We start from the raw sequence: 17337 nt of genomic DNA, 5'->3' as shown, positions 1-17337 counted from the left end.
AGGAACAGAGGAAGGGCAGGAGCATGAGCAACTGGAGGAGGAGAGGAACGGGAGGAGGAGAGGTACGGGAGGAGCACAGAAACGGGAGGAGGAGAGAAATGGGAGCAGCAGAGGAATGGGAGGAAGGAGCACAGAAACGGGAGGAGGAGAGGAATGGGAGGAGGAGAGGAATGGGACGAGGAGAGGAACTGGAGGAGCAGAAGAACGGGAGGAACAGAGAAACTGGAGGAGGAGAGGAATGGGAGGATCAGAGGAACTGGAGAAGCAGAGGAACTGGAGGAGGAGAGGAACTGGAGGAGGAGGAGAACTGGAGGAGGAGGAGAGGAACTGGAGTAGGATGCAAAAAACGGGACGAGGAAGAGAGGAACAAGAGCAGGAGGAGGTGCAGAAATGGAGGAGGAAAACTGGAGGAGGAGGCGAGGAACAGGAGGAGGAGGAGAACTGGAAGAGGGTGGGAAGAACTGGAGGAGAAAAGGAGTAGCAGGAGAAGAGGAACTGGAGGAAGATGGGGAATATGGCAAGCAGGATGAAGAACCAGAGGAAGTGGAGGAAGAACAGGAGAACAAGGAGGTGAAGGAAGAAGTGTAAAAGGAACACACAGGAGGAGGAGAAACAGAAGAGGAGGAAGACAAGGAATAAGAGGATCAAAACAGGAAAAGGAAGAGGAACAACAACCAACCCCAACCTCATCTCTACTCCTATTATTAAGGCTGCTCTTCATCTCCCTACACAAGGGTCCTGAGGCAAGATTAGATAGTCTGACTGAGATTACCAAACTCAGCACAAAGCAGAGGTAAGTAAGTTTGTGGACGACACAAAGGTTGGTGGAGTTGCGGATAGTGATAAGGATTGTTAGAGGATACAGCAGGATGTAGATCGGTTGGAGACTTGGGCGGAGAAATGGCAGATGGAGTTTAATCCAGACAAATGTGAGGTAATGCATTTTGGAAGATCTAATACAGGTGGGAAGTATACAGTAAATGGCAGAACCCTTAGGAGTATTGACAGGCAGAGATATCTGGGCGTACAGGTCCACAGGTCACTGAAAGTGGCAACGCAGGTGGATAAGGTAGTCAAGAAGGCATACGGCATGCTTGCCTTCATCGGTCGGGGCATAGAGTATAAAAATTGGCAAGTCATGCTAACCTTAGTTAGGCCACACTTAGAATATTGCGCACAATTCTGGTCGCCACACTACCAGAAGGACGTGGAGGCTTTGGAGAGGGCACAGAAGAGGTTTACCAGGATGTTGCCTGGTCTGGAGGGCATTAGCTATGAGGAGAGGTTGGATAAACTCGGAATGTTTTCACTGGAATGACGGAGGTGGACGGGCGACATGATAGAGGTTTACAAAGTTATGAGCGGCATGGACAAAGTGGACAGTCAGAAGCTTTTTCCCAGGGTGGAAGAGTCAGTTACTAGGGGACATAGGTTTAAGGTGCGAGGGGCAAAGTTTAGAGGGGATGTGTGAGGCAAGTTCTTTACACAGAGGGTGGTGAGTGCCTGGAACTTGTTGTCGGGGGAGGTGGTGGAAGCAGCTACGATAGCAACGTTTAAGAGGCATCTTGACAAATATATGAATAGGATGGGAATAGAGGTATATGGACCCCGGAAGTGCAGAAGGTTTTAGTTTAGACAGACATCATGATCGGCGCAGGCTTGGAGGGCCGAATGGCCTGTTCCTGTGCTGTACTGTTTTTTGTTCTTTTTGTTGAATGGGACCTTCCTGGTCTACAGACCACACATAGTCTGCATTGTTTGTATTTGCAATGCTGACATCTTGATGGTATCTCACAAGTCTCTTCCAAACACAGAAGAGTTGTTGCATTTGGATAGCCTAAAAGGGTCCCTTTGATATACGCTTTCATTGATTCATTCTGAGAGCCACCTTATGCATTTTGTAGGTGAACAGTGCAGAAACTGGTGAGAATTCCAGCAGGAAGAATATGAGGGACCTTGAGAGGGTGCAGAGGAGATTTACCAGAATAGTTCCAGAGATGAAGGATTTTAGTTCCTAGGTTAGGTTGGAAAAGCTGGGGTTGTTCTCCTTAGAACCAAGGAGATTGAGTGGAGATTTAATACAAGTATACAAGATTAAGACAGGATTGGACAAGGTAAAACTGTTCCCTTTAACTAATGGTACAAGGACTAGGGGTCACAGATTGAAGGTTTTGGACAAGAGATGTCGGCAGTATATAAGGAAGAATTTTTTACACAGCGGGTGGTAATGATCTGGAACTCGATGTCCACAAGGACGGTGGAAGCGGAGACAATCAATGACTTCATGAAGAAGTTGGATGGCCACTTGAGGGAAATAGACTTGCAAGGCTACAGGAATAGAATGGGGGGAGTGGGACTGATTGGATAGCTCCGTGGGCTGAATGGCCACCTTCTGTGCCATAAATGACTCCAAGACTCAAGGCATTATTTAAACACGCTATGAAGGATTTAGAAAATACCCACTGACCTTTTGCATCACGTCCAACACCAGTTCCTCATAAACTGACTGGATCCCCAGAGCAAGAGACTCCTTGCTGGCTGGTTTGGTGAAGTTTCCTGACTCCATCATCTCCAGGAATTGCCAGACTGTGACCGCCCCAGCAAGGGAAGGATTCTGGATAAAGTAGTCATTCAGTTCCCCTTCATGAAGCCATTCCTGTCCTGTGGCCATGAATAATTTCCTTAGCAAATACCCAACCTGCATTGACCAGGATAGGAAAATAAAATGGATGTAGGTAAGGTAGCCGAACTAAGCCTCAGCATTCTTCCTCTTCCCCCGTCCTCTGCTAACCCTTTCTGAGGTTCTGTGGGAATCACTGGCTCTCTGTTACCTCACTGCACTGACCATTGGCCAACTGACAGCAGATAGTGGGGGAAGCTGGGCCTTCAACCATAGAGGGCCATGCTCACTTCTGAACTCACCTAATGTCCAAACACAAGCAGAGAGTGGCAAAGAATGAAAGATAAAAGGAATGAAAGGAAAAGAAATATGATCCCAGTATACTAAATCCCTACCAATTGCCTCCCGGTGTGTATGATCTCTATACATTAAACCTCTTCCCATTGACTCCTGGTGCATATGAACCCAGTATACGAAACCACTTCCCATTGACTCCCAGTGTACAAGACCCCAGTACACTAAACCCCTTCCCATTCACTGCTGGTGCATATGAACCCAGTATACGAAACCACTTCCCATTGACTCCCAGTGTACATGACTCCAGCACACTAAACCCCTTCCCATTAACATGACTCCAGCACACTAAACCCCTTCCCATTAACCTCCTGGTGCACATGACCGCAGTATGCCCTTTCCCATTGACTCCGAGTGTTTTTTTACTTACATGGAATGCGAGCGTCGCTGGCAAGGCCTGCATTTGTTGCTTATCCCTGGTTCTAATTGCTCTAAACCCTTTCCCATTGACTCCCAGTGCATATGACCCAAGTACCATATATCCCTTTCCATTAAGTCCCAGTTTGTATGATCCCATTACTAAACCACTTCCCACTGACTCCCATTGCATATGACCCAAGTACAATATAACCCTTTCCATTAACTCCCAGTGTATATGATCCCAGTAAAATAAACTCCTTCTTATTATCTCCCCGTGTATATCACTATACTAAATCACGTCCCATTAACTCCCAGTGCATAGGATCCCAGTACACAAAATCCATTCCCATTGACTCCAGGTATACATGATCTCATCACAGTAAACCCCTTCCCAATGACTTCGGAATAAACTGTTGTGATATTGTTTTAACTGCTTGAATACTGGTTAACATACTACTGAATATGTAAATAGTTAGGTATACATCATCACAGGATGTGATGCAAGCTTAGCATGTGACACAGTAGTTGTGAGTAGGGTTAGTCAGCAGGTAGCACGTGTATTGAAGAGCTCTCCTGTAATTCTGTGATTCTTTAATAAAGAACCCTTCATTTAGCTTACCAATTATTGTTACAGTGTTTGGTACATTTGTGTTAAAAACCAACAACACAAAATGATGGCAGCGGAACACAATAAGATAGCAGCGTTACAGAGAGGCACAATGTGTTAGCAGCGGTGTTCGACACAGGGGCGGCAAGCACTAGTGCAACATCGTGGCCAACTGTTTCTCCCGTGTTGAGCCATAAAAGCCTATGACAACACTGAAAGTAGCTGGAGGAAGCAGCAGCAGCTGCTATGACATAGGGCCATATTCAAAAACCAACCTTGAGAATCGGTACTCCGAGACAGAGCGAGTAACCAGAAGGGGGAATAGTCAGCTGGAACGGCAAGTACTCTTGTGGAAGCGAGCTCAAAAGAGGAAAGAAAAGAGTGGATCCAAGTGAGGGCTGTGAGACTGCACAGCCATTAAGTGTCGTGGTTGTCCCACCAGAAACAGCTCCATGGGGGGGGAGTCTCCCCACGCAAAGGCTGAAAGCCTGCGCTGCAGCCATAGAACTCAGGCGTGACTGGGACCCAGTGCTGCAAGCACAGTAGATCTGCATTGATTTTTCCTTGAAGAAAAGATATTAAAAAAATAATAATTTAAGGGGAAAGCTGGCAAAAGAATTCCTGAGAGAAAATAGTTTTGACATCATGACAACAAAATATCTGGCTAAGCATTGGAAAGTTCCGGATGTCCTTCATGAATTCCAACTATTTCGACAGCGAATGGAGTTATGCTTTTTAGAACTTGCAGTCACAGAGCTCAACAAGCAAGCAATAAAGATAAAGATTGCAATTGGCAATGAAGGTCTCCATTGCATCAACACCTCTTGATTGTCAGAAGCAGACCAAAAAGACCCATCAAAACTCTGGACATTGCTGGAAGATGAACCGAGGGTCAAGGTTGACTTGAACTGATGACCTATAGACAACAGCCCAAAGAAACTGTTGACCAATTGTCGATGTCGACGCAGATGTCGAAAAAAGGCAAAGATTGCAATTTCTTAGGTGTAGAACTCTCCAGGAGAATAACGGAGCTGGTAATCACATTGACTCCGATAGAGGCACTCCAAAAAGGATCTGCTTGATAAGAAAAAAGGATACAACATCGACAGTCTATTTAAAGATGGCAGAAAATGCAAAGCCATAGCTGTGACCAAGAATATATGCAAGTACTTGGAGCACCAACAACGATAGGTGAGGTAGCCAAGACACCCCAACATGGCAAGGCATGCGGCAAGTGCAATCTAATGTATCAACCACGTAACTGTCCTGCATTCAGAGATACCTGTAAGGCGTGTGGCCTAAAGGGACACTGGGCAAGACTGTGTAGAAAATCTGGCAGCAAAGAAGTGGTCAGAAGCCACAGCTAAATAAAGAAAAAAGACGTCGCCTAGTGGCAAGAATTTAAAAAAAGAGTTCACCAAGCACCAACGTCAAGCACAGGCATGTCCATGAGGTAAGCAAAGAAGTGCAGATATGGATATTCTGCAGGGTCACAAGTCTTCTATGTTTTTGACACCAATGGTCCAGTGGTAGCATGACAATCAGCATGCAGTGAGCTTCAGATCGTGACTGTTCACGGGATCAGTAAAGCGGTAATGCTAGATAATCAAGGCAAGTGTGACCCTATTGAGTCTACTCAAGATCTGCAACATAAATACCCGGATAGATTTGACACCATGTGCAGTTTTATAGGAGATGCTGTTCTTTATCTGAAAGGCGATGCAGTTCCCTCCATAGATCCACCATGAAAGTGCAGTGTCCACATAAAGGACAAACTAAAGGCTGAGTTTGACAGGATGGAATGACAAGGGATTATTCACCATGTTCAGCAACACATGGATTGGTGTGATGGAATACTCTCCACTTGCCTGGATGGGCGCAGCTCCAACAACACTCAAAAAGTTCGACACCATCCAGGACAAAGCAGCCTGCTTGATTGGCACCCCATCAACAAACATTCACTCTCTCCACCACCGACGCACAGTGGCAGCAGTGTGTACCATCTACAAGATGCACTGCAGAAATGTACCAAGGCTCCTTAGACAGCTCCTTCCAAACAAAGAACAAAGAACAAAGAAAATTACAGCACAGGAACAGGCCCTTCGGCCCTCCAAGCCTGCGCCGATCCAGATCCTCTGTCTAAACCTGTCACCTATTTTCTAAGGGTCTGTATCTCTTTGCTTCCTGCCCATTCATGTATCTGTCTAGATACATCTTAAAAGACGCTATCGTGCCCGCGTCTACCACCTCCACTGGCAACGCGTTCCAGGCACCCACCACCCTCTGCGTAATGAACCTTCCACGCATATCCCCCCTAAACTTTTCCCCTTTCACTTTGAACTCGTGTCCCCTAGTAATTGAATCCCCCACTCTGGGAAAAAGCTTCTTGCCATCCAACCTGTCTATACCTCTCATGATTTTGTACACCTCAATCAGGTCCCCCCTCAACCTCCGTCTTTCTAATGAAAATAATCCTAATCTACTCAACCTCTCTTCATAGCTAGCACCCTCCATACCAGGCAACATCCTGGTGAACCTCCACTGCACCCTCTCCAAAGCATCCACATCCTTTTGGTAATGTGGCGACCAGAACTGCACGCAGTATTCCAAATGTGGCCGAACCAAAGTCCTATACAACTGTAACATGACCTGCCAACTCTTGCACTCAATACCCCGTCCGATGAAGGAAAGCATGCCGTATGCCTTCTTGACCACTCTATTGACCTGCGTTGCCACCTTCAGGGAACAATGGACCTGAACACCCAAATCTCTCTGTACATCAATTTTCCCCAGGACTTTTCCATTTACTGTATAGTTCACTCTTGAATTGGATCTTCCAAAATACATCACCTCGTATTTGCCCTGATTGAACTCCATCTGCCATTTCTCTGCCCAACTCTCCAATCTATCTATACTCTGCTGTATTCTCTGACAGTCCCCTTCACTATCTGCTACTCCACCAATCTTAGTGTCGTCTGCAAACTTGCTAATCAGACCACCTATACATTCCTCCAAATCATTTATGTATATCACAAACAACAGTGGTCCCAGCACGGATCCCTGTGGAACACCACTGGTCACACGTCTCCATTTTGAGAAAGTCCCTTCCACTGCTACTCTCTGTCTCCTGTTGCCCAGCCAGTTCTTTATCCATCTAGCTAGTACACCTTGGACCCCATGCGCCTTCACTTTCTCCATCAGCCTACCATGGGGAACCTTATCAAACGCCTTACTGAAGTCCATGTATATGACATCTACAGCCCTTCCCTCATCAATCAACTTTGTCACTTCCTCAAAGAATTCTATTAAGTTGGTAAGACATGACCTTCCCTGCACAAAACCATGTTGCCTATCACTGATAAGCCCATTTTCTTCCAAATGGGAATAGATCCTATCCCTCAGTATCTTCTCCAGCAGCTTCCCTACCACTGACGTCAGGCTCACCGGTCTATAATTACCTGGATTATCCCTGCTACCCTTCTTAAACAAGGGGACAACATTAGCAATTCTCCAGTCCTCCGGGACCTCACCCGTGTTTAAGGATGTTGCAAAGATATCTGTTAAGGCCCCATCTATTTCCTCTCTCACTTCCCACAGTAACCTGGGATAGATCCCATCCGGACCTGGGGACTTGTCCACCTTAATGCCTTTTAGAATACCCAACACTTCCTCCCTCCTTATGCCAACTTGACCTAGAGTAATCAAGCATCTGTCCCTAACCTCAACATCCGTCATGTCCCTCTCCTCGGTGAATACCGATGCAAAGTACTCGTTTAGAATCTCACCCATTTTCTCTGACTCCACGCATAACTTTCCTCCTTTGTCCTTGAGTGGGCCAATCCTTTCTCTAGTTACCCTCTTGCTCCTTATATATGAATAAAAGGCTTTGGGATTTTCCTTAACCCTGTTTGCTAAAGATATTTCATGACCCCTTTTAGCGCTCTTAATTCCTCGTTTCAGATTGCGCCAACAATCCCGATATTCTTTCAAAGCTTCGTCTTTCTTCAGCCGCCTAGACCTTATGTGTGCTTCCTTTTTCCTCTTAGCTAGTCTCACAATTTCACCTGTCATCCACGGTTCCCTAATCTTGCCATTTCTATCCCTCATTTTCACAGGAACATGTCTCTCCTGCATGCTAATCAATCTCTCTTTAAAAGCCTCCCACATATCACATGTGGATTTACCTTCAAACAGCTGCTCCCAATCTACATTCCCCAGCTCCTGCCGAATTTTGGTATAGTTGGCCTTCCCCCAATTTAGCATTCTTCCTTTAGGACCACTCTCGTCTTTGTCCATGAGTATTCTAAAACTTACGGAATTGTGATCACTATTCCCAAAGTAGTCACCTACTGAAATTTCAACCACCTGGCCGGGCTCATTCCCCAACACCAGGTCCAGTATGGCCCCTTCCCGAGTTGGACTATTTACATACTGCTATCGAAAACCCTCCTGGATGCTCCTTACAAATTCTGCTCCATCTAGACCTCTAACATTAAGTGAATCCCAGTCAATGGTGGGAAAATTAAAATCTCCTATCACCACCACCCTGTAGCTCCTACATCTTTCCATAATCTGTTTACATATTTGTACCTCTATCTCACGCTCGCTGTTGGGAGGCCTGTAGTACAGCCCCAACATTGTTACCGCACCCTTCCTATTTCTGAGTTCTGCCCATATTGCCTCACAGCTCGAGTCCTCCATAGTGCCTTCCTTCAGCACAGCTGTGATATTCTCTTTGACCAGTAATGCAACTCCTCCACCCCTTTTACCTCCCTCTCTATCCCGCCTGAAGCATCGGTATCCTGGGATATTTAGTTGCCAATCATGCCCTTCCCTCAACCAAGTCTCAGTAATAACAATAACATCATACTCCCTGGTACTAATCCAAGCCCTAAGTTCATCTGCCTTACCTACTACACTTCTTGCATTAAAACAAATGCACCTCAGACCACCAGTCCCTTTGCTTTCATCATCTGCTCCCTGCCTACTCTTTCCCTTAGTCACGCTGACTTCATTATCTAGTTCCTTACAGGCTTTAGTTACTACCTCCTTACTGTCCACTGACCTCATATAGTTCCCATCCCCCTGCCACATTAGTTTAAACCCTCCCCAACAGCGTTAGCAAAAGCACCCCCAAGGACATTGGTTCCAGTCCGGCCCAGGTGTAGACCATCCAATTTGTAATAGTCCCACCTCCCCCAGAACCGGTCCCAATGTCCCAAAAATCTGAACCCCTCCCTCCTGCACCATCTCTCAAGCCACGCATTCATCCTGACTATTCTTTCATTTCTACTCTGACTATCACGTGGCACTGGTAGCAATCCTGAGATTACTACCTCTGAGGTCCTACTTTTTAACTTGGCTCCTAACTCCCTAAATTCTGCTTGTAGGACCTCATCCCGTTTTTTACCTATATCATTGGTGCCTATGTGCACAACGACAACTGGCTGTTCACCCTCCCCCTTCAGAATGTTCTGCAGCCGATCTGAGACATCCCTGACCCGTGCACCTGGGAGGCAACATACCATTCGGGAGTCTCGTTTTCGACCACAGAACCACCTATCTACTCCCCTTACAACCGAATCCCCTATGACTATAGCCCTTCCACTCTTTTTCCCGCTCTTCTGAACAGCAGAGCCAGCCACGGTGCCATGAACCTGGCTACTGCTGCCTTCCCCTGGTGAGCCATCTCCCTCAACAGTATCCAAAACGGTATACCTGTTGTGGAGGGAGATGACCGCAGGGGACACCTGCGCTGCCTTCCTGCTCTTTCTCTGCCTTTTGGTCACCCATTCCCTTTCTCCCTCAACAATCTTAATCTGCAGTGTGACCAATTCGCTAAACGTGCTATCCACTACCTCCTCAGCATCACGGATGCTCCAAAGTGAGTCCATCCGCAGCTCCAGAGCCGTCATGCGGTCTAACAAGAGCTGCAGCTGGACACACTTCCCGCAAGTGAAGGAGTCAGGGACATCAGCCGTGTCCCTGAGCTCCCACATTGAGCAAGAGGAGCATAACACGGGTCTGAGATCACCTGCCATTTTTAATCTTAAGCTTAACTTAGTCTGAAACTTAGATAAATGAAAAAGGAACAAAAAGTTTTTACCAAACCCGCGACCTCTACCAACTAGAAGGACAAGGGCAGCAAATACATAGGAACACCACCACCTGCAAGTTCCCCTCCAAGTCACACACCATCCTGACTTGGAACTATATTGCCGTTCCTTCACTGTCGCTGGGTCAAAATCCTGGAACTCCCTTCCTAACAGCACTGTGGGTATACCTACCCCAAATGGACTGCAGCGGTTCAAGAAGGCAGCTCACCACCACCTTCTCAAGGGTAATTAGGGACGGGCAATAAATGCTGGCCTGGCCAGTGACGCCTACATCCCATGAATGAATAAAAAAAAAGCTCTATAAGCATTGTAATTAATTAATAAAGATGGTACCATTAGAGTATGCCTGGATCCCAGAAAATTGAATCGAGCACTTAAAAGATGTCCTCACAAAATTCCTACTTTAGAAGAGCTCAACTCAAGGTTAGCTAGAACCAAGTTCTTCTCAAAATTGGACACGAAACATGGGTATTGGTCAGTGCATCTTTCCAAGGATTCCCAGGAATTAATGACATTTAGAACACCATTTGGGAGGCATTGCTTTCCACAGTTACTATTCAGTCTGTCAGTGTTTTGGCATGTTCCAACAGCATATGGATCACATTATCGAGAGTGTTCCTGGCTGTGTTTCCATTGTGGATCACATAGCGATCATGGGAAGTACCAAGGGAGAACATGACAAGAATCTTCACATTCTAATGGAGATGGCTAGAAGAGAAGGTCTCGTGTTTAATAGTAAAACTGTGCTATCCATGTGAGCCATATTTATTTTTTTGGTTCAATCTATCCTGGCGCTGGAATATGACCAGATCCCAGTAAAGTTGAGGATGTATATTCAATGCCTACTCCTGAAGATAAAGAAGATTTACAGATGTGTTTGGGCCTGTTTAACTTTTTAGCACCATATATCTCAAATTTTTCCACGGAAGCATCATAACTGCATGAACTTCTCAAGAAAGATATGCCATTCTTGTGATAGGACGGGGGGAATCACAGACTTAATTACAGACCTTCCTTCTTGTTCTTCTTCCCCGTCTCCCCCCTCTCGCTTGCTCAAAGACTGTTACATTTCTAACTTTTGTCAGTTCTGATGAAGGGTCCCAGACCTGAAACATTAACTCTGTTTCTCTCTACACAGATGCTGCCAGTCCTGCTGAGTATTTCTGGCACTTTCCACTCTCATTTCAGAGTTCCAGCAACTGCAGTATTTCGCTCTTATATGGAACATTGCGATTTGGACAGAAAAAACATGAAGCGCTCCAAAGAGAGATGTCCAGAGACAAAAACAAGAAATGCTAGAATCACTCAGCAGGTCTGGCAGCATCTGTGGAAAGAGAAGCAGAGTTAACGTTTCGGGTCAGTGACCCTTCTTCGGAACCAGAGATGTCCAGAGATCCTGTCCTCAGAGGAGTATGGCAGCTCATCATTAGTGGATGGCTGGATACAATGCAAGAGGTTCCCACAGACCTCAGAACCTTTTGTCCATATTGTGACAAATTAGGGATATCAAGTGGAGTCATTTTCAAGGGCAGACAAGAACTGATACCAAAAGTGTTTCATCAAGATATCCTTATCCATGCACATCAAGGTCGCAAGGGCATTGAAAGGTTAAGATGACTTACACGTGAGACAGTTCATTGGATCAGAAATGACATAGAACGAGCAATGAGGATGTCTAATGCATGTCAAGAGCATCAACCAAGCCAATAGAGAGCCACTCCATCCTCGTGATGTTCCACCACATCCAAGGTTCAGAATAGCTCCTGACTTATTTACTGTCAAAGGTGACGACTTCTTACTTATTACTGACGACTTCTCCAAATTTCCTCTCATTCGCCCGCCAACTGAGGGATACATCAAGTGCCTCCGAAGCAAACACAATGAGTGTAGTTTTCAGTCTTTTTGGTTCCCCAGAGGAGATAGTGTCAGATAACGGTCCACAGTACACCAGTAAGCCATTCCAGGACATGTGTGCAAAGTGGGCTGTAAATCATGTTACGTCATCTCCACACTATCCAAGGTCAAATGAACTAGCAGAAAGGATGGTGCAGACTGTAAAGTCACTAATCTTGAAATGTAAGCAGCCTAATCAAGCATCCAAATAGCACTGTTGCACCTACGAGCAACACCACTAGATACAGGATTATCAACACCAGCAGAGATCATGGTCGGAAGGCTAGTCAGGACAACACTTCCGAGTCATCATCTGATCAGAATATCGTCAGTCCAAGATATGTTGGCAAAACAAGAGAAAATTAAAATCACACATGGGCTGAATGGCCTTCTTCTGTGCTGTAAATGATACTATGACACACATGCAAGCATGGAGTTACCTAATCTACAGGTCATACAGAAGGTCAGAGTCATCCACCCACAATAGAAGACATGGTTCGCTGCAGAAATGTCCAAGATCTGTCATGAGCCATGATCATTTGAGGTAACCACCCCTAATGGAGCTACATTGAGGAGGAATAGATGTAACCTGAAAGAGTTATCCAACAGCATCCTGTAGCGTCTATAACACGTTCACATTCTAGTTGTTAGAGTGAAGTTAAGGAAGATGACATGGGCTTCTCAAGGGCAATTAGGGATGGACAATAAATGCTGGAAAGCCAGCGATGCCCACATCCCATGAATGAATTAAAAAAATGTACTACACTCAAGTACAAGGCAATTGTCAGTCTAGACCTACAAGTCAAGAGGAAAGAACTGACAATTCCAGATCTCACCCAAGTTTCACTATTATCAGATCAGGTCAAGTCAGCAGACCACCTGTATATTTCAGTGACACTTCAGAAATTAACTTGAGAGTCCATACACGTGTAAATTCCATTCAAATTTACCCTATTTCATTATGTACATAGCTTATAACATATGTAAGTTTTCATTTATGGAAAGGGGAGTGTTGTGATATTGCTTTAACTGCTTAAATACTAGCTAACATATGACTGAATATGTAAATAGTTTGGTATACATCATAACAGGAAGTGATACAAGCTAGCATGTGACACAATAGTTGCAGCAGGGTTAGTCGGCAAATAGTATGTGTATTGAGGAGCTCCCTTGTAAATCTGTTATTCTTTAATAAAGAACCCTTTGCTTAGATTACCAATCACTGTCACAGTGTTTGGCACGTTTGTGTTAAAAAATGAATAACACAACATATATGATCCTAGTACACTAAACCCCTTCCCATTGACTCCAGCTGTATATGATCCCAGTATACTAAACCCCTTCCCATTGACTCTCAGTGCACATGATCACAGTACACTAAACCACTTCCCATTAACTCCCAGTGTATATGCTCCCAGTACACTAAACCCTTTCCTATTGCTTACCAGTGTATATGTTTTCAGTATACAAACCCCTTCCCATTGACTCCCAGTGTACATGGTCCCAATACACGAAGCCACTTCCCATTGACATCCAATGTATATGATACCTGTACACTGAACCCCTCTCCATTGACGACCTGTGTATATGAACCCAATATACTAAAGCCCTTCCCATTGACTCCTGCTGTATACGATCCCTGGACACTAAACCCTTTCCCATTGACTCCCAGTGCATACAATCCAGGTATAATGAAACCTTCCCACTGACTTCTGGTGCATATGATCCCAGTAAGTGAAACCCCTTCCCATTGACTCCCAGAGAATATGATTCCAGTATATTTAGCCCCTTCCCGTTGACTACCAGTGTATATGATCCCAGTAGACTAAACCCTTTTCCATTGACTTCCAGTGTATTTGTTGCCAGTATGCTAAACCCCTTCCTATTGACTCCCAGTGTATATGATCCCAGTAAACTAAACCCCTTCCCATTGACTCCCAGTGCATATGATCCAGTATACTTAATCCTTTCCCATTGACTCCCAGTGCATATGATCACAGTATGCTTAAATCCTTCCCATTGACTCCCAGTGCATATTTGTTATGAGCAGGTGAGAAAGGGGTCTAGGGGTTCCCTCTCAGCCTTTGCCTGGTTTAACCGTAACAGAGTTTAATTTTAAAAACATCGTGTTTTTAGATCCCCCTCAGTGAATCCTTGTTCACTGCTTTCCAATTGTAAGGCAAAGAAATCAATCAGACAGCTTTTCTTAGATTAAAACAAGAAAGGTGGAAGTTTATTAATCTTAAACTCTAATTCGGTTAACGAGTACCAAAACGTGACGCGACCATGCTAGCATGCATAAGTGATAAGCACACACGCAGATCGAGACAGAAAAAATAGAAAGAATAAAGGGGAAAAGTTTGAGGCAACAGCTGGGTTTCTATTTACGGTCCTTTGAGTTCGATGTAGAGTCTTTGGTTGCCGGTAAGTTTTGCCATTTCGTTGGGGCCCAGTGCATGCTTTAAAACCTGTTTCAAGTAGGGGTCTTTTCTCTATTGAGGTTTAAGTGACTTCAGTGGATCTGGAGATTAGTGAGAGAGTGAGGGGGAGAGAGAGAGAGAGGAGATAAAAAGAGAGAGGCTCTCTTTTTCCAAGTTCAGCTGATATCTGCAGTCTGACCCAAGCTGTCCTGTGAGCAGTTCAAAACTAGACCTTGGCCAGCAGGTTAGTCATGTGACTCGCTTTTTTAACAACTCCTGCATTTGTGGATTCCAAAGCTCTCGGTGGGGACTGTAGTGCTGTCTCTTACACCAGCAAGATGTGGATCACCATTGCCCAGACCAAGCACTGTTAACTGAATCAGTGAGCAGTTCCCATTGTCTTTTCCGAGGCGACCGTCTCTTAGAATGCAAATTTTTTGCCAGCCACTGCTGATCTCTTTAAACAAGTCGTCTCTCCACTCCAGCAATAGTTTAAAATTATTGTTCATGTGACAAAATTAATATGCCTCATTCTTGGCAGGTGGGGGTCTTCATAACACCTCCACATCCAGCGGAATGAAATGCAATTTTTTTTAAAGAGCATTTCATTAAAAGGGACTAGAGAGGAGTGGGGGTTTAAACTAATTTGGCAGGGGGATGGGATACAGAGTGGAGGTACAATAGGGGGTGTTGCACAGTCAAATATAGAAGAGAAACTGAGTCAGTCTGAGCACAGAAGGCAGAGCAAATATAGACCTGTTAAGGCACAAGAGAATAATGCAAGGCTGGATTGTATCTATTTTAACGCAAGGAGTCTTACTAGTAAGGCAGATGAATTGAGTGTGTTGATTAACATATGGGAATATGATATTATTGCTATCACGGAGACATGGGTGAGAGAAGGGCAGGACTAGCAGCTCAATATTCCAGGGTATAGAATCTTCAGGCATGACAGGGGAGGGGGTAAAAGAGGAGGTGGCATTGCACTGTTGATTAAGGAGTCAATTACTGCAATAAGGAGGGATGATATCTTAGAAGGTTCCTCAAATGAGGCCATATGAGTAGAATTTAAAAACAAAAAGGGGGCAATCACTTGCTGGGAGTGTACTACAGACCTCCAAACAGTCAGGGAGAGATAGAGGAGCAGATATGTAGGCAAATCTCAGAGAGGTGTAAAAATAATAGGGAATTTCAACTTCCCCAATATTAACAGGGATAGCCTTAGTGCAAAAGGCTTAAAGGGGGCAGAATTCTTAAAGTGCATTCAAGAGAGTTTTTTGAGCCAGCACGTAGAAAGTCCGACAAGAGAAGGGACGGTACTGGATCTAATCCTAGAGAATGAAGTCGGACAAGTGGTAGAAGTGTCAGTGGGGGAAGCATTTCAGGGATACTCACCATAACTCTGTAAGATTTAAGGTAGTTATGGAAAAGGACAAAGAGGGACCAGAGATAAAAGTACTGAATTGGGGGAAGGCCGATTTCAATATGATAAAACAGGATCTGGCCAAAGTGGACTGGGAGCAGCTACTTGTAGGAAAGTCGACATCAGACCAGTGGGAGTCATTCAAAGAGGAAATAGTGAGAGTTCAGGGCCAACAGGTTCCCGTAAAGGTGTAGGGTAGGACCAACAAGTCCAGGGAACCCTGGATGTCAAGGGATATAGAGGATTGGATAAGGTAAAAAAAGGAGGCTCATGGCAGATTCAAAGTGCTGAAAATAGCAGAGACCCTAGAGAAGTATAGAAAGTGTAGGGGGTACTTCAAAAATTAATTAGGGGAGCAAAGAGGGGGCATGAAAAACATTGGCGGGCAAGATAAAGGAAGATCCCAGGTGTTTTATAAGTATATTAAGGGCAAGAGGATAACCAGAGAAAGAGTAAGGCCCATTCGGGACCAAAGTAGCAATCTGTGTGTGGAGCCGGAGGACGTAGGTGAGGTTTTAAATGATTACTTTTCATCTATGTTCACTATGGAGAAGGACAATGTAGGTGTAGAGATCAGGGAGGGGGATTGTGATATACTTGAACAAATAAGGATTGAAAGGGAGGTGGTATTAGATGTTTTAGCGGGCTTAAAAGTGGATAAATCCCCAGGCCCAGATGAGATGTATTCCAGGCTGTTATGTGAGGCAAGGGGGGAGATAGCAGGGGCTCTGACACAAATTTTCAAATCCTCTCTGGCCACAGGAGAGGTGCCAGAGGACTGGAGGACAGCAAATGTGGTACCATTATTCAAGAAGGGTAGCAGGGATAAACCAGGTAGTTATCGGACAGTGAGTCTGACATCAGTGGTAGGGAAACTATTGGAAAAAATTCTGAGGGACAGGATTAATCTCCACTTGGAGAGGCAGGGATTAATCAGGGATAGTCAGCATGGCTTTGTCAGGGGGCGATTGTGTCTAACAAACTTGATAGAATTTTTTGAGGAGGTGACTAGATGTGTAGATGAGGGTAAAGCAGTTGATGTAATCTACATGGACTTCAGTAAGGCTTTTGATAAGGTCCCGCATGGGAGATTGGTTAAGAAGGTAAGAGCCCATGGGATCCAGGGCAATTTGGCAAAGTGGATCCAAAATTGGCTTAGTGGCAGGAGGCAGAGGGTGATGGTCGAGGGTTGTTTTTGCGATTGGAAGCCTATGACCAGTGGTGTACCGCTGGGATCGGTTCTTTGACCCTTGCTGTTTGTAGTGTACATTAATGATTGAGACTTGAATATAGGAGGTATGATCAGTAAGTTCACAGATGACATGAAAACCGTGGTGTTGTAAATAGTGAGGAGGAAAGCCTTAGATTACAGGACGATATAGATGGGCTGGTAAGATGGGTGGAGCTGTGGCAATTTAATCCTGAAAAGTGTGACGTGATGCATTTTGGGAGGACTAACAAGGCAAGGGAATATCCAATGGATGGTAGGACCCTAGGAAGTACAGAGGGCCAGAGGGACCTTGGTGTACTTGTCCATAGATCAC

At 45.1% G+C, this 17337-nt stretch overlaps 1 protein-coding gene across 2 annotated transcripts in view; it reads right to left on the bottom strand.

Annotated features, from left to right (window-relative positions):
- Positions 1–17337, bottom strand: part of LOC137379893 (differentially expressed in FDCP 6 homolog) — a 103983-nt gene that overhangs the window by 55105 nt on the left and 31541 nt on the right. The window contains exon 4 of one of the 2 annotated variants that reach the window (XM_068051298.1): positions 2468–2698. The exons of the other annotated variant lie outside the window; for it this stretch is intronic. Coding sequence (XP_067907399.1) covers positions 2468–2698 — 231 coding nt within the window. The remainder of the gene's footprint in view (positions 1–2467; positions 2699–17337) is intronic. 2 annotated transcript variants of the gene reach the window in all.

The sequence above is a fragment of the Heterodontus francisci genome, chromosome 18 (assembly GCF_036365525.1).
Source record: "Heterodontus francisci isolate sHetFra1 chromosome 18, sHetFra1.hap1, whole genome shotgun sequence".
NCBI classification, from domain to species: domain Eukaryota; kingdom Metazoa; phylum Chordata; class Chondrichthyes; order Heterodontiformes; family Heterodontidae; genus Heterodontus; species Heterodontus francisci.
This window is presented reverse-complemented; position numbering and strand designations above follow the sequence as displayed.